General features: G+C 74.9%; 2 protein-coding genes across 2 annotated transcripts; both read right to left on the reverse strand.

The window, feature by feature from the left end:
- Positions 1-2,279: 2,279 nt before the first annotated feature.
- Positions 2,280-8,104, reverse strand: RNASEH2A (ribonuclease H2 subunit A). The gene is made up of 8 exons (XM_064499371.1): positions 7,935-8,104; positions 6,840-6,911; positions 6,168-6,294; positions 5,346-5,433; positions 4,349-4,486; positions 3,492-3,579; positions 3,298-3,421; positions 2,280-2,428 (listed from the first exon to the last, which is right to left on the reverse strand). The coding sequence occupies exons 1-8, from the start codon at positions 8,059-8,061 to the stop codon at positions 2,290-2,292; spliced, it is 903 nt and encodes a 300-aa protein (XP_064355441.1). The 5' UTR covers positions 8,062-8,104; the 3' UTR covers positions 2,280-2,289.
- Positions 8,105-9,612: 1,508 nt separating this feature from the next.
- Positions 9,613-12,161, reverse strand: JUNB (JunB proto-oncogene, AP-1 transcription factor subunit). Its single transcript, XM_064499197.1, has one exon. It carries the CDS (start codon positions 11,930-11,932, stop codon positions 11,177-11,179), a length of 756 nt encoding a protein of 251 aa, XP_064355267.1. The 5' UTR covers positions 11,933-12,161; the 3' UTR covers positions 9,613-11,176.
- Positions 12,162-16,153: the final 3,992 nt, after the last annotated feature.

Consider the following 16,153-nt stretch of genomic DNA (forward strand, 5'->3'; position numbering starts at 1 on the left):
CAATCGGGGGGGCAACGGGTGATGCAATGGGGGGCAATGGGGACAATCGGGGGGGCAATGGGGCTGCAATGGGGGGTAATCGGGGGGGCAATGGGTGATGCAATGGGGGGCAATCGGGGGCTGCAATGGGGCTGTAAGGGGGGGCAACGGGTGATGCAATGGGGGGGTGCGGGGGGGCCGTGGGGGCCCGACGGGCGGTGCTCTTGCACACGCGTGTGCCCTCCCGGCTGCGCGCACACGCGTGTGGCATGTGGCGTGTTGCGTGTCGCGTGTTGCGTGTTGCGTGTGCCGTGTCACGCGTGCCGGGGGGGGAGGGGGGGGGGTCTCACCTGCTGCTTTTCCGGGGAAGCGGCAGCTCCTTCTGCGGTAGCGGCGGGGGGGGGGGGTCAGCGGGGGGGGTCCCGGCTCCGGCCTCGCTCCTTGGGGGGGCCCAGGCGTCCGGGCGCCCCCCCCAATAGCGGCCCCCCCCGGCTCTGCCTTTTGGGGGACCCCAGATCCGCCCCGACCCCCTCAACCCCCCCCCGAGACCCCCGTAACCCCAATACCAGCCCCCCCGGGGGGGTCCCTGGTACCGACCCCCCCCCCGACCGGACCCCAATAACCCCCCAGTACCGACCCCCCCCCCCCCCGCGGCTCCAGGCCCAGGTGAACCCCGGGTCCTGACTCCCCCCGGTACCGGCCCGCATCACCCCCGAACCCCCCCGTACCGAACCCCCCCCCCCCCGGTACCGGCCCTGCCCGGTCCCGATCCCCCCCCCGGTCCCGACACCCCCCCGGCCGCGGCCCGCCGGTACCTGCAGCCGCCGCCGGCGGATCACGCCCGAGTCGTCCATGGCGGTGCCGGTGCCGGTGCCGGTGCCGGTGCCGCCGCGGGGGGGTCCCGGCTCCCCCGGCCCCCCCCGGTGCCCCGGTACCGCGGCCCCCCCCCCTCAGCCGCCCGCCGCCATCGTCCGCCCGCGCCGGGCCCGGCGCCGCCCCGGAGCCCCCCCGGGCCCCCCCACGGACCCCCCCGGGTCCGCCCCCCCGGTCCGCCCCCCCCCGGACCCCCCCCCGGGCCCCCCCGCGGCCCCGCCCCGCCCCGCCCCGCCCGGGCGCTCTCCGCGGTGCTGAAGGCCGCCGCGCTCCGCCGCCGCCGCCCGCACTGCCCGGACGCCTGGGTCCCCTCCCCGCCCCCCCCGCCCCCCCCCGCGCGTTTCGGGGGGGAGGGCCCAGGCGTCCGAGCCCCCCCCCCCCCCGCAGTGACCTCGCCGGCGGGGTTAATATTCGGGGCAATACGGTAGCGCTGGCCGCAACCCCCCCCCACACACACGGTGAGGAACGGTGAAATTTTATGCGCCTTACCACGGATATTACGGTACCGTAATACTCCTACAAGTGCGCATACAAATCCGCGGGGGGGGTTGTTGAGGGCCCCCCCCAGCTGAGTCGGGGGGGGGCGATTATTCCCCTAATCCCCCGGGATTGAGGCCGCTGGCATTTTCCAGGCACCGGGCCAGGCCCGATTAACGGGACAGCACCGGCGGGGGGGGGACACACCTAGGCTTTCCCCCCAACCTGGGGGTGGGAGGCCCCCCCTTGGAGGGTCCCCGGGGGGGTCCAGTCCCCCCCCTCGGTGGGACACAGCCCCCGGGGCCGGGGGAGCTCCCCCACAGCCAATTAGTGGGACAAGAGGCAATTAAGCCAAATTTAGCCAGGCCTCCCCCCACCCCGAGGGAAAGGAGGGCACCCAGGTGCCCGGGGGGGGCTGTGGGGGGGTCTCCGGGGTGTTTGAGGGGGGTCCCAGAGGGATTGGGGGAGCCCCATGGGGCCGGGGTGGGTCTTCTGGGGCAGCTGGGGGCCCTGGATGGATGTGGGGGGTCTTGAGGACTTTCCTGGGGGGTCCCCAAAAGGGCTGGGGGGGGCCGGGGGGGTCCTGGGACATTCGGGGAGGGTCAGGGGACCTGGGGAGGTCTCATGGGGGGGGACAGACACTCCCTGAACCCTCCAAGCCCACGGGGGAGGCAGAACCCCCCCTGGGCCCCCCAAACCCACAGGGCAGCTCCGTGACCCCCCCCAGCCCCCCCCCACCGCTAGGCCCCCCCCAATCTGCATTGCCCCCCCCCCAGTCTGGGGAGGCTCAGGCCCCAGTACAAAGATTTTGAGGGGCGTTATTAGCAGCATTATGGTAAACCTGTACTGTAATGCTCCTAATAAAGCACATGTCAATCCCTGATGTGGGGGGTCCCCCCGCAATAAAACTGGATTTTTTGGCTTTTTTTAAAAAAAGCGAGTTTATTTGGGGGGGGGGGGTCAGAGGTCGGCCAGGGGCCGCAGGCTGCGCTCGTGGAAGAAGCGGTGGGGCTGGCGCCCGGCCGGGGGCCGGCGGGCGAAGAAGGCCAGCAGCGAGGGGGAGCCCGCGGCGTCCTCGGCCCCCTCGGCCTCGTCGCGCCTGGGGACGGGGGCAGCTCAGGGACCCGGGGGGGGGGCGGTTAAAGCCTCCCCACCCCCCCCACACCCACCCCCAGCAGCCCCCCAAGACCCCCCACTGCATGGGCCCAGCCCCCCTGTGCCCCCCCCATGGCACATGGCCCCCCTGGGTCGCCCAGTGCTCCCTGGTGCCCCCCAGCCCCCCATGCCCCCCCCCCACTGCATGGACACAACCCCCCTGTGCCCCCCGCAATGTCCCCTGGAGCCCCCCCGGGTTCTCCCGGTGCCCCGTGTCCCCTGCAGGCCCCCATGTGCCTCATGTCCCCCTCCATGTCCCCTGGAGCCCCCCCCGTGTCCCCCAGTCCCCCATGTGCCTCATGTCCCCCCCCATGTTCCCTGGAGCCTCCTTGTGTCTTCTGGAGCCCCCCCATATCCCCCAGCCCCCCATGTGTCCTGTGTCCCCCCCGTGTCCCCATGTGTCCCCTGGAGTCCCCCCATGTTCTCCTTGTCCCCCCGTGTCCCCCCCATGTCCTCCATGCCTCCCGTGTCCCCTGGAGCCCCCCATGTGCCCTGTGTCCCCCCCATGTCCCTTGGAGCTCCCCCATGGCCCCCAGCCCCCCACGTGCCCTGTGTCCCCATGTCCCCACGTATCCCCCAGAGCCTCCCACGTGCCCTGTGTCCCCCCCATGTCCCCTGGAGCCCCCCATGTTCTCCTTGTCCCCCTGTGTCCCCCCATGTCCCCACGTGTCCCCCAGAGCCTCCCACGTGCCCTGTGTCCCCCCATGTCTCGCAGCCCCCTGCGTCCCCCAGCCCTCCATGCCCCCCACAGCCCCCCGCGTCCCCCAGCCCCCCGGCCCCCCCGCGCCCCCCCGGCCCCCCCCGGCCGCTGACCAGCGCAGGGGCACGGCGTGCCGCTGCAGCAGGCTCTGCGCCGTGGCCCAGCTGAAGCGCACGAGCTGCGGGAAGCCGAACACCGGGTCCAGGTTCCGCAGCAGCCACTGCTTGGTGCGGGGGTCTGGGGGGGCGGGGGGGTCAGCGGGCCGGACGCCTGGGCCCCCCGACCCCCCCATCCCCCCCCCGCTTACCGTTGGGGTACCCGGAGCCGTAGTCCGTGTCCGGCTCCCCCAAGTCCTCCACGAAGTTCCAGTGCTTCACGGCCCGGTCGCGGGCCACCTGGGGGGGCCGGGGGGGTTGGGGGGGGCCAGGACCCCTCCAGGACCCCCCTGTCCCCTCCAGACCCCCACCAGCACCCCAGGGCCCCCTGGGACCCCCATGAGCACCCCAGGACCCCTCCAGACCCTCTGGGTCCCCCCCAGACCCCCACCACCACCCCAAGACTCCCTTCAACCCCCTGGGACCCCCCCGGCCCCCCCCCAGACCCCACCACCACCATCCGAGGACCCCCTGAACCCGCCTGGGACCCCCAGGGGCACCCCAGGACCCCCCCCAGACCCTCTGGGTCCCCCCCAGACCCCCACCACCACCCCAGGACCCCCTGGACCCCTAGGAGCACCCCAGGACCCCCCCCAGACCCTTTGGGTGCCCCCAGACCCCCATCACTGCCCCAGGACCCCCTGGGACCCCCTGGACCCCCACCATCAGTCCACGACCCCCCCAGACCTCCCCAGGACCCCCACCACCACCCCAGGACCCCCTGGGACTCCCCTGCCCCCCCCAGACTCCCCTGCCCCCCCCAGACCCCCACCACCATCCCAGCACCCCCTGAGACCCCCACCATCACTCCAGGACCCCCCTAGATCCTCTGGGTCCCCCCCAGACACCCACCACCGCCCCAGGACCCCCCCAGGGCCCCCCAAAGCCCCCACCACCACCCTGGGGCACAGCAGAGGCGGGGGGAACTGCTCTGGGGGGGGGTATCACTGCCCGGGGGGGGGGGATAACCACACGGGGGGGGGGGGGACAACCCCGGGGGGGCCCCCACCTTGGCGCAGATGCTGGCGGCGCCCACGATGGGGAAGAGGGCATCGGCCTTGGGGCGCACGGTCACCCCCAGCCCCGGGAAGCGGCGTCGCAGGCGGCTCTCGTAGGTCTCCGCCGGCCCCACCGTGTCCACGAACACCTGCGGGGGGGCGTGAGACCCCCCCGGACCCCCCCGGCACCCCCAAACCCCCCCCGGGACCCCCAAACCCTCCCAGGACCCCCAACCCCCCCCTGGACCCTGCCACCCCCCAGGGCCCCTCCGAGGCCTCCACTGGCCGCACCGTGTCCACGAACACCTGCGGGGGGGCGTGAGACCCCCCCGGACCCCCCCGGCACCCCCAAACCCCCCCCGGGACCCCCAAACCCTCCCAGGACACCCAACCCCCCCTGGACCCTGCCACCCCCCAGGGCCCCTCCGAGGCCTCCACTGGCCGCACCGTGTCCACGAACACCTGCGGGGGGGCGTGAGACCCCCCCGGACCCCCCCGGCACCCCCAAACCCCCCCCGGGACCCCCAAACCCTCCCAGGACCCCCAACCCCCCTGGACCCTGCCACCCCCCAGGGCCCCTCCGAGGCCTCCACTGGCCGCACCGTGTCCACAAACACCTGCGGGGGGGCGTGAGACCCCCCCGGACCCCTCCAGGACCCCCAACCCCCCCCGGGACCCCCAAACCCTCCCAGGACCCCCAAACTCCCCCACTCCCCCCCGCAGCTCTACCACCCCCCAGGGCCCCTCCAAGGCCTCTGCTGGCCCCACCGTGTCCACGAACACCTGGGGGGGGGCCTGAGACCCCCCCGGGACCCCCAAACCCCCCAGGACCCCCCCCAGGACCCCCAACCCCCCTCAGGACCCCCAACCCAGCCCCAGCTTCCCCAACCCGCTCAGACCCACAGGGAACTGAGGCAGGGGGCGGGGGGGCACGGCAGATCCCCAGGTTGGGGCCCCCCCGGGACCGCTGCCCCCCCCCCGGGCCCCCCCCGGGCCCCCCCAGCCCACCTGGGAGACCCTCACGCCGGCGTCCAGCACCTCCTGGATGAGGTCGGCGGCCGCGTCCTGCGACAGCTCGTTCAGGTTGTACTTGGCCCTGGGGGGGGGCGAGGGGGGGCGTTACCCCCCCAGCACCCAAATCCAGGGGCCAGGTTGGGGGCCCCAAAGGGATCCGGGGGGGCCCTGGAGGGTCTAGGGGGGGCTCAGACCAGGTGGGGGGGCCCAGAGGGGTCTGGGGGGGGGGTCCAGAAGCCCATTGGGGGTCTCTGGTGGGGGGTCACTGGGCCACTCCCAGGTTTGGGGGGGTCCCTAGCTGTGGGGGGGGGCCTGGGGAAGTCCAGTGGTCGGGGGGGGTGTCTGGGGGGGGTCCTAGGGGGGGTCTGGGGGGCTCCCAGGCTGTTTAGGGTGTTCCTGGAAGGGGGGGCTGGGGGGGGGGGGGTCCTGGGCTGTTCAGGGGGGGTCCCCGGGGGGGGTCTTGGGGGGTCCCAGGCTGTTCAGGGGGTCTCTGGGGGGGGGTCCCAAGTTGTTGGGTATCCACGGGGGGGGGGGGGTCCTGGGCTGTTCGGGGGGTCCCTGGAGGGGTCCCAGGCTGTTTGGGGGGGTCCCCGAGGGGGGGAGCCGGGGGGGTCCCAGGCTGTCTGGGGGGTCCCCGGGGGGGTCCTGGGCTGTTCGGGGGGGTCTCAAGGGGGGTCCCGGGCTGTTCAGAGGGTCCCTGAGGGGGGGGTGCTTGGGGGGTCCCAGGCTGTTCGGGGGATCCCCGGGTGGGGGGGTCCCTGGAGGGGTCCCAGGCCGCTCGGGGGGGGTCCCGGGGGGGGTCCCGGGGGGGCGCACCGCTGCTGCATGCTGGCGGAGATGAGGGGGGGCGAGAGCAGGCGCAGGGCCCAGCCCAGCAGGGCACCCGCCGCCTCCAGGCGCCCGAACCGCTGCTCCCGCTCCGCCTCCGACAGCGTCTTCGAGTCTGGGGGGGGCGGGGGGGGGGTGGTGGGACCCCCGGCCTGCCCCACATCCACCCCACGCCCCCCGGCCCGCCCCACACCCCCCCAGCACCCATGAGACCCCCGGCCCTCCCCACAAACCCCAGGACCCCCAGCCCTCCCCTGCGGCCCCCCAGACCACCTCACCCCTGCCCAGCACCCATGGGACCCCCCCCAGTGCCCCCTGGACCCCCTGCCACCCATGGGACCCCCCTGCCCTCCCCAGTGCCCATGGGACCCCCCTGGACCCCCCCCACCCTCACCAGTGCCCCCAGGACCCCCCTGCCCTCTCTGGCACCCACGGGACCCCCCCCAGCACCCCCTGTCCCCGCCATCCTCCTGGCACCCACAGGACCCCCCAGCACCCATGGGACCCCCCCAGCACCCCCCTGCCCTCCTGGCACCCATGGGCCCCCCTGGACCCCCCCAGCACCTGTGGGACCCTCCTGACCTCCCTGGCGACGCCCAGCCTCCCCAGCCCCCCCCGCACCCCACATCCCCCCCCCCCCAGTGCCCCCCCCGCCCCGACCTGCCACCCCCAGCGCCTCCAGCTCCTCCAGCCGCTCCTCGGGGCAGTAGCAGATGGCGTAAACCATGGGGCCTGGGGGGCGCGGGGGGGCGCGGTGAGCGCCGGCAAGAGGGGCCCCCCCGGGGAAAGCCCCCCCCGTGCAAGGCCCGCGCAAGGGCCCCCCCGGGCAAGGCCCGTGCAACAGGAAGCTCCCCCGGGGCGAGCCTCGTGCAAGGTCCCCCCCCCCGCGTGCAAGCCCGGGGCACCAGGAAGTCCCCCCCCCGTGCAAGCCTCGTGCAAGCCCCGTGCAAGGGGCTCCCCCGTGCAAGCCCGGTGCACGCCTCGTGCAAGACCCCCCCCCCCCCCAGCAAGCCCGGTGCACCGGGAAGCCCCTCCCCCGTGCAAGCCCGGTGCACGCCTCGTGCAAGCCCCCCTCCCCTCCCCAGCAAGCCGGTGCACCGGGAAGTCCCCCCCCCGTGCAAGCTCCGTGCAAGCCTCATGCAAGGCCCCCCCCAGCAAGCCCGGTGCACCGGGAAGCCCCTCCCCCGTGCAAGCCCGGTGCACGCCTCGTGCAAGACCCCCCCCCCCCAGCAAGCCCGGGGCACCGGGAAGCCCCTCCCCCGTGCAAGCCCGGTGCACGCCTCGTGCAAGCCCCCCTCCCCCCCAGCAAGCCCGGTGCACCGGGAAGCCCCTCCCCCGTGCAAGCCCGGTGCACGCCTCGTGCAAGACCCCCCCCCCCCCCCCAGGAAGCCCGGGGCACCGGGAAGCCCCTCCCCCGTGCAAGCCCGGTGCACGCCTCGTGCAAGGCCCCCCCCCCCAGGAAGCCCGGTGCACCGGGAAGCCCCTCCCCCGTGCAAGCCCGGTGCACGCCTCGTGCAAGCCCCCCTCCCCCCCCAGCAAGCCCGGTGCACCGGGAAGCCCCCCCCCGTGCAAGCCCGGTGCACGCCTCGTGCAAGACCCCCCCCCCAGGAAGCCCGGTGCACCGGGAAGCCCCCCCCCCGTGCAAGCCCGGTGCACGCCTCGTGCAAGACCCCCCCCCCCCCAGGAAGCCCGGGGCACCGGGAACCCCCCCGCCGTGCAGGCCCGGTGCCCCAGGAACCCCCCCCCGTTGCTCACCCAGCACGGGCCCGCGGCCCGCCTCGTCCACGCCGAGCGCGCAGGGCAGCCGGCGGCAGAGCTCGGGCACCGCCGAACCGAGCCGCGCCGCGCCCGCCGGGTCCCGCTCCAGCGCCGCCAGCGCCATCGCGCCCGGGGGCGGGGCCAAAACCGGGGGCGGGGCCAGGAGCCGGGGGCGGGGCCAGGAGCCGGGGGCGGGGCTGGCCGGGGAGGGGGCGGGGCCGGTCGCGCGCGTGGCCCCCTGGGAAATGTAGGCGGCGGCGCCCTGGAGCCGGGGGCCGACTGGGGCAGCGGGGCCTAGTGCGGGGGGGGGGGGTCGGACGCCTGGGTCCCTTGGGGGGGGGGAATATGGGTTTGGGGGGACCTGGACACCTGGGTCCCTTGGGGGGGGGGGTGTCCGGATGCCTGGGTCCCTTGCTGGGGGGGGGGGAATATGGGTTTGGGGGGACCTGGACACCTGGCTCCCTTGGGGGGGGGGTGTCCGGATGCCTGGGTCCCTTGCTGGGGGGGGGGAATATGGGTTTGGGGGGACCTGGACACCTGGCTCCCTTGGGGGGGGGGTCCGGATGCCTGGGTCCCTTGGGGGGGGGAATATGGGTTTGGGGGGACCTGGACACCTGGGTCCCTTGGGGGGGAGTCCGGATGCCTGGGTCCCTTGGGGGGGGAATATGGGTTTGGGGAGACCTGGACACCTGGGTCCCTTGGGGGGGGGAATATGGGTTTGGGGGCACCTGGACACCTGTGTCCCTTGGGCAGGGGGGGGGTCTGGACACCTGGGTCCCTTGGGGGGGGGGGAATATGGGTTTGGGGGGACCTGGACACCTGGGTCCCTTGGGGGGGGGAAATAGGGGTTGGGGGGGGCAGATGCCTGGGTCCCTTGTGGGGGGGGGGGAATAGCAGTTGGGAGGCCCCACACCTGGGTCCCTGGGGGGGGGGGGGAGGAACTTGGGGTTGGGGGGCACAGACACCTGGGTCCCCTTGGGGGGGGGGCATGGAATGGGGGGGGGAACTAGGAGGCCCCCTGGAACAAGGAGGGGGGGGAACCTGGGGTGGGGGGGCCCCAGATGCCCCGGTCCCCTGGGGGTCGGGGCTGCCTGGGGTCAGGGCAGGGGTGACCCTGGGTCCCCGTGGGGGGGGGGGGGGGTTGCTCTGCCCCGTGGCAGGATGTGCGGGGCCGCCCCCCCCCCCCCCCCCCGGGACAGACGCAGGCCCGGGGCTGCCCGGCATAAACAGGGCCCGGGCGCCCCCCCCTTCCCCCCCCCCCGCGGGGCCCGGCCGGGAAGTCCCAGCCCCGGGGCCGGCGGTGCCCGGCAGCGTGGGCGGGGGTTCCCGGCACGGCCCCGCCGGCCCATATATGGGCATCCTGTGCGTCACGGGGAAAGCCCCGGCACCGCCCCCTTCCGCTGACCTCAGCGCCCGCCGCCGCCGCGGGGGGGGGGGGGGAGGGGGCGCGGTGCCCCCCCGCGCCGAGCCGGCCGCAGCGCCCGTTGTTATTAATAATAATATTATTATTATTAATTAAATAAGCCCGTACAAACGGCCGCGCAGGGGCGGCGCGAGGAGTTACAAAACCGCGACGAAACGCCACAAAACGCGACGCCCCCCCCCGCCGGTACCGGGGGGGGGGAACCGGGAGCAGCTGGTACCGGGGGGGGGGGGGGGGGGGAAGGGAGGAACCGGGAGCAGCTGGTACCGGGGGGGGGGAGGTTCGGGGAACCCCCCGGGGCTTTTGGGGGCTTTTCCCCGCCCGGGGGGGGGGGGCAGTTTCTGTACCCGGTTCCGGGGGAGGGGGGGGGCGCCGGTCCGGGGGGGTCCCCAGGCCCAGCTGGGGGCTCCCGGTTTGGGGGCGGGGGGGGGTCCCGTTCCTGCGGGCCCCGGGGGGGTCCCTGGTTCTGCAGGTGCCGGCGGGGGGCCGTTTGGGGCCCCCCCGCTCCTACCAGTCCATGGCAGGGGGGGCCCCGGTCCCGCCGGGGGTGGGGGTGCCCCAGGGGGGCCCTGCTTCTTCCAGCCCATGTCGGGGGGGGGCCCCAGGTCCTCCTGGTCCAACTCGAGGGGTGCCGGGGGGCCCCTGGTCCTGCCGGTGTTTCGGGGGGGTCCTCTGCTTCTTCCAGTCCACATCCGGGGGGGTCCCCAGGTCCTCTGGTCCGTGCCGGGGGGGGTCCCCTGGTCCTACCCGTATTGGGGGTGCCCGGGGGGGTCCCCACATCCTCTAGTCCATGCCGGGGGGGTCCCCTGGTCCTGCCGGTATCGGGGGGGTCCCCATTTCTTCCAGTCCATGTCGGGGGGGGGGGGGCCCTGGTCCTCTAGTCCATGCCGGGGGGGTCCCCGCTGCAGCCAGTCCCTCGGGGGGGTCCCCTGGTCCTACCAGGTATTGGGGGTGCCCGGGGGGGTCCTCACATCCTCTGGTCCGTGCCGGGGGGGTCCTCACTTCTTGCAGTCCATGCCGGGGGGGTCCCCTGGTCCTGCCAGTATTTGGGGGGTCCCCATTTCTTCCAGCCCACATCGGGGGGGTCCCCATGTCCTGCCGGTATTGGGGGGGTCCCCCCATTTCTTCCAGTCCACGTCAGGGGGGGTCGCCATGTCCTCTAGTCCACGCCGGGGGGGTCCCTGGTCCTGCCGGTATCTGGGGGGGGTCCCCCATTTCTCCCAGCCCACGCCGGGGGGGGGTCCCCGGTCCTGCCGGTATCAGGGGGGGTCCCCCCATTTCTCCCAGTCCACATCGGGGGGGGTCCCCCCGTTTCTCCTAGTCCACATCGGGGGGGGTCCGCAGTCCTACCGGTATCAGGGGGTCCCCCCATTCCTTCCAGTCCACATCAGGGGGGGGTCCCCATGTCCTCTAGTCCATGCCGGGGGGGTCCCCTGGTCCTGCCGGTATTGGGGGGCTCCCCCCGTTCCTTCAAGTCCACGCCGGGGGGGGTCCCCATGTCCTCTAGTCCATGCCGGGGGGGTCCCCGGTCCTGCCGGTATTGGGGGGCTCCCCCCATTCCTTCCAGTCCACATCGGGGGGGGTCCCCATGTCCTCTAGTCCATGCCGGGGGGGTCCCCCGGTCCTTCCAGCCCACGCAGGGGGGGGTCCCCGGTCCTGCCGGTATCTGGGGGGGGTCCCCGTTTCTCCCAGCCCACGCCGGGGGGGGTCCCCATGTCCTCTAGTCCATGCCGGGGGGGTCCCCGTTTCTCCCAGCCCACACCGGGGGGCGCCCGGCGGTTGGGGGGGGGGCGGGTGGGGTCTCGGCCTCCCCCCGCTAGAAGGCGCCGCCGCCCTTGGCGAGCAGCAGCTGGCAGCCGGAGCCCAGGTGGCGACGCACGGCGGCGCGCAGCCGGGCCACCTGGGCGCGCAGGGCGGCGGCGGCGGCCGCCAGGGCGGCGTTGTCTCCGCGCAGCGCGCGCACGCGCTCCTCCAGGCGGGCGATGCGCTCCAGCTTGCGCCGCCGGCACTTGGTGGCCGCCAGGCGGTTGCGCAGCCGCTTGCGCTCCGCCTTGAGCCGCTCCTGCGCCGCCGCCGCCGCCGCCCCGTCCGGCACCGTCTGCGGCTCCTCCTTGGCGGCCGGCAGGTAGCTCAGCGTGGCCGTGGGGAAGGCGCCGGGCGGCGGCGGAGGAGGAGGCGGGGGGGGAGGCGGCGGGCTGGCGGCGGCCGCGTAGGCGCCCAGCGCCGCGTACGCGGGCGGCGGAGGCGGCGGCTCCGGCAGCGAGACGTTGGGCGGCGGCAGCTGCCCCAGCTGGTGCAGGTCGTCGAGCGCCTTCACGAAGCCGTCGGCGAAGCCCTCCTGCTCCTCCGTGGGGGGCCCGCGCGGCGCGAAGAAGAAGCCGCCGCCGCCTCCTCCTCCTCCGCCCAGCTCCGCCGGGAAGAAGCCGCCGTCGGGGCGCAGCGCCGGCTTCAGCCCCCGGTAGGGCTCCGGCGGCAGCGCGCCCTTCAGCGCCTTGTAGTCCAGCTCGGGCCGGCAGTAGCCGCCCAGGAAGGGCTCGTCGCGGTAGAAGGGCTGCTCCATTTTCGTGCACATCCAGGCGCCGGCGGGGGCGGCGGCGGCGCGGACGCCCCCTCTCCCTCCTCCTCCTCCTCCTCCTCGCCGAGCGCGGCCGCACCGAGGTGTCGCCGCGGAAGCGACCGGAGCCGCCGGCGGCCGGTCTCGAACCCGCGTCCCCCCGGCACCGCGCTACGCCGCGCTCGGCCGACGCCGCCGCGCCTTATAACGAGCGCGCGGCGGAAGCGCGCCGGATTGGGCGCGCCGCCGCCGCGGCCACGCCCACCCCGCGCCGCCGCGGCCACGCCCCGCACACGCGCGCGCCGCGCAAACCACGCCCCCACGCGGACGCCTCGCCGGGGTCCCGGCCGCCGCGGCCACGCCCCCAAGCCGCAAGCCACGCCCCCGCCGCCGCGGCCACGCCCCCTGGCGGGGAGGGGGCGGGGCCGCCCCGCGTGCAGCGCCGTGCGCGGGAGGCCCACGCGTGTGCGGGGGGCTCGAGGGGGGGGACACGCGGGGGGGGGCGAGCAGACACGGTGCAGCCAGTGCGCACATGTGGGTCAGCTCCCCCCTGCCCATGGCGGCCTCCCGGACACCTGGGCCCCTCCGGCCCGGACGCCTGGGCCCTGTCCCCGGCCCTGCCCTGAGTCACCCTGCGGAGCCGGGTGAGTCACTTCCCCTGCCCGTGCCTCGGGTTCCCGGGCGCTGGGATCCACACGGGATCCACACGGATCCGCACGGGATCAACACACGGAGCCTCCCCCCCGCAGAGTCAGGATCCACACGGGATCGACACGGGATCACACGGGAGCTCCTGCTGCACCTCCCCCTGCAGAGCCTGGATCCACACGGGATGCGCATGGGATCCACCTGGGATCGACATGGGAGCTCCTGCTGCACGTCCCCCTGCAGAGCTGTGATCCCCACCAGATCCCCATGGGATCAACATGGGATCCACCCGGGACCTCCTGCTGCACCTTCCCCTACAGAGCCGGGATCCACCCGGGATCCACCCAGGATCCACAGGGAACCAACCACCTGGCATCAACACGGGATCATCATGGGCCCTGTCTGGGCCCCACAGGGCCCTGCCGAGGGGCCCAGGCGTCCGGGCGGGGCGGGTGGGGGCCGTGTCCCGGCGTGTCGGGGCGGCGCCGGCCCCGCGCGGGGCAGGAATGCACACGCGTGTGCGCACACGCCAGCGGCGGGGCGACGCCGGCCGGGCGGCAGCGGGCAGGCACACGCGTGCAACACGCCTGCTGCGGCACCGCCCCCCCCGGCTCACCCCCGGCGCGCACACGCGTGTGCGGGGACACGCCGTGGTCACACGTGTGCTCGGCCAGTGGGAGGGGGCTCCCACGGCGGCGGCACGTGCTGCTCCGTGTTGCGCGGGGGGCCGCACCGAGCGGGGGCTGCGTCACGTGTGGATCCATGTTGTGTGCTTGAACACGTGTTGTGCGTGGATCCGTGTCACGCGTGGATCCGTGTCACGTGTGGATCCATGTCACGCCTAGGCCCATGGATCCGTGTCACACCTGGATCCGTGTCACGCCTGGATCCATGTCACGCCTGAGTCTGTTTGGCGTGTGGATCCGTGTCACACATGGATCCATGTCATGCCTGGGCCCACGTTGCGTGTGGATCCGTGTCACGCCTGGGCCCATGTGACATGTGGATCCGTGTCACACGTGGATCCATGTCGCGCCTGGGCCCATGTCGCGTGTGGATCCGTGTCACGCAGGGGTCCGTGTGATGCGTGGATCCATGTCACGTGTGGATCCGTGCTACATCGCGATCCGTGTCACACGTGGACCCATGTCTCGCCCGGCCCCGTGTCTCGCTCCCGTGCTCACGCCCGGCACTCGCCGCACCTGGACGGGTGACGGGGGATTTCCCAGGGGGCCCAGGCGTCCGGGCCCTGCCCCCCGCTGACCCCGGGGGGGCCCAGGCGTCCGGCCCCGCCCCCGGCCTGGATTTTAGGGGATTTTGGCCCGGCTGTTTTTCCCTGCCGACTTCTCCTTCCCTATAAATAGCCCCTGAGTCAGGGCCGGGGCGACCCCGCAGCGCGGGGACCCAGGCGTCCGGAGGGCCCAGGCGTCCGGGAGGGACCCCGGCATCCGGGAGGGCCCAGGCGTCCGGGCCCAGTCACCCCGCACTGGGGTTAAACCCCACCCTGGGGAAACTGAGGCACCGGGGGGGGGAGGGGACGCCTGGGTCCCTGGGCACGGCCAGCCCGGACGCCTGGGTCCCGCAGGCAGCGGGGGGAGGGGCTGGACGCCTGGGCCCCCCAGCTGCACCCTGGGCCGTGCCAGGAAGCGGCAGGAGCAGGAAGCGGGGGGAGGAGCGGCCCCGGACGCCTGGGCCCTCGGGGGGGGGTCCTCCCCCCCCGGCGCCTCTCGCTTCCCGTCACCGCGGCCCCAACGGCCCCAACGGCCGCCGCTTTCGGTGCGGGGGGGCCGGGCCCAGGCGTCCGGGGGGCCCAGGCGTCCGGCTCCCCATCCCGCCACCGCCCCGGGGGCTGCTGGGAGGGACTGGGGGCAACTGGGGCAAACTGGGGGGCGGGGGGAGGCCAGCGGAGGGGTGCAGGGGGCCCAGGCGTCCGGGCGCCTGCCGCCCCCCTGGAAGCCTCAGGATGGGGCGGGAATTTCCCAGCATCCTCCTGGCCCGGATGCCTCCCCCCCAGCCCAGCTCTTGCACTGGGAGCACTGGGGGGTTCCCAGGGTTGTACTGGGAGCACTGGGGGATCCCTGGGGCTGCATTCGAGCACCGGGGTGTTCCCAAGGTTATGCTGGGAACACTGGGAGTCCCCAGGGGCTGCACTGGGAGCACTGGGGGCTGCACTGGGAACACTGGGGGATCCCTGAGACTGCACTGGGAGCACTGGGGTGTTCCCAAGGTTATACTGGGAGCACTGGGAGTCCCCAGGGGCTGCACTGGGAACACTGGGAGGCCCCAGGGGGCTGTACTGGGAGCACTGGCAGGCCCCAGAGCAGCACTGGGAGGCCCCAGAGCGGCACTGGGAGCACTGGGAGGCCCCGGGGGCTGCAGCGGGAGGCCCCAGGAGCCACACTGGGAGCACTGGGGGCTTCCCGGGGCCGCACTGGGAGCACTGGGAGGCCACGGGGGCCGCACTGGGGGCTTCCCGGGGGCCGCACTGGGGGCACCGGCCGGGCACCGGTCAGGCCCCGCCCCCGGAACAGGAAGCGCCGCCACCGGCTGTGGGGGGGGGCGGCGTTGCCATGGCGACAGCGCCCGGCCCCGCGCAGGCCGTGGCCCCCCCGGTCCCCGGGACCCCGGGGGAGCGGGGGGGGAGCGGGGGGGGCGGCTCTGGGCCGTTACCGGGCGCCGGGTGCCGCCGGGCGGGGCGGGGCCGGGGGCGCCGCCGCCATCGCCGCCGCCGCGCGGGCGTGAAGCAACCGGAGTCGCCGGGTTCGTTGCTGACGTCACCGGGGGCGGCGCAGCCAATCCCAGCCCCGGGGGGGGGGAGGCGGCACGTGGCGCGGCCGCACGTGACCCGCAGCGCGCGCTGAGGAGGGGGGGAGGCGAGACCCTGCCCGGCCGCCGTAGAGCGGGCTGATCCCGCGCGGCCCCCGTAGGGGCGACCCTGCCCGCACCCCGTAGACCGGGTCTCTCCCCCCTCCCCCCTACAGGTGCCCGCGGCCGCCTCTTCCCAGCAGGCGGGGCCGCCCCGGGGCCTTTCCCGGCACCGGCCGCGCCCGCCCGCCGTTCCCACGGGGGGGCCCGGGGCCTCCCCCCCGCCGTGACCGCGCCGGGCGGCTCCGGCGGTTCCTGGTTCCCGCCAGCGGCCGCCGGGGCGTTTCCGGGCTGGGCTCGACGCGGCGGGGCCGGGCCGGGCCGGGCCGGGCCGGGCGGGGGGGCCCCGGGCGGCAGCAGACGGTGACGCGGTGCTGAGTCACCGGCGGGCCGGGAGCGGCCGCGCCTGCGGTCGCGGCGGAGCCCGCGGGCAGCTGCCGCCGCCGCCGCCGCCGGGGGGGGCCGGGCCCGCGGGAGCAGCCCCCTCCCGTCCCCTCCCGTCCGGTGTCGGGGCCGGTGCTGGGTCGCGGCCGCCCGGCCCTGGGGTGACCCCGCGCTCGGCTGCCCCCGGCGGGAGGGGGACGGGGGGAAGAAGGGAGAGAGGGAGGGAGGAAAAAGTGAAGGAAAGGAGAGATGGGAGTGGGAACAGATGCAGGAAATAAAAGATAAATTGAAAAGAAAGAGTGACTGATGGAGAGGAAGAAATGAAAGGAAAGAAAGGTAGAG

The sequence above is a fragment of the Dromaius novaehollandiae genome, chromosome 33 (genome assembly GCF_036370855.1).
Source record: "Dromaius novaehollandiae isolate bDroNov1 chromosome 33, bDroNov1.hap1, whole genome shotgun sequence".
Classification (NCBI taxonomy): Eukaryota; Metazoa; Chordata; class Aves; order Casuariiformes; family Dromaiidae; genus Dromaius; species Dromaius novaehollandiae.

Excerpts from the sequence above, each read along its gene's own strand:
- RNASEH2A (XM_064499371.1), bottom strand. The coding sequence starts at position 8,061 with ATGGCGCTGGCGGCGCTGGAGCGGGACCCGGCGGGCGCGGCGCGGCTC. Across the intron at positions 6,295-6,839 it reads GGAGGCGCTGGGGGTGGCAG|ACTCGAAGACGCTGTCGGAG; the intron begins GTCGGGGCGGGG and ends CGCCCCCCCCAG. Across the intron at positions 2,429-3,297 it reads CACGCCGTGCCCCTGCGCTG|GCGCGACGAGGCCGAGGGGG; the intron begins GTCAGCGGCCGG and ends CCCCGTCCCCAG.
- JUNB (XM_064499197.1), bottom strand. The coding sequence starts at position 11,932 with ATGTGCACGAAAATGGAGCAGCCCTTCTACCGCGACGAGCCCTTCCTG.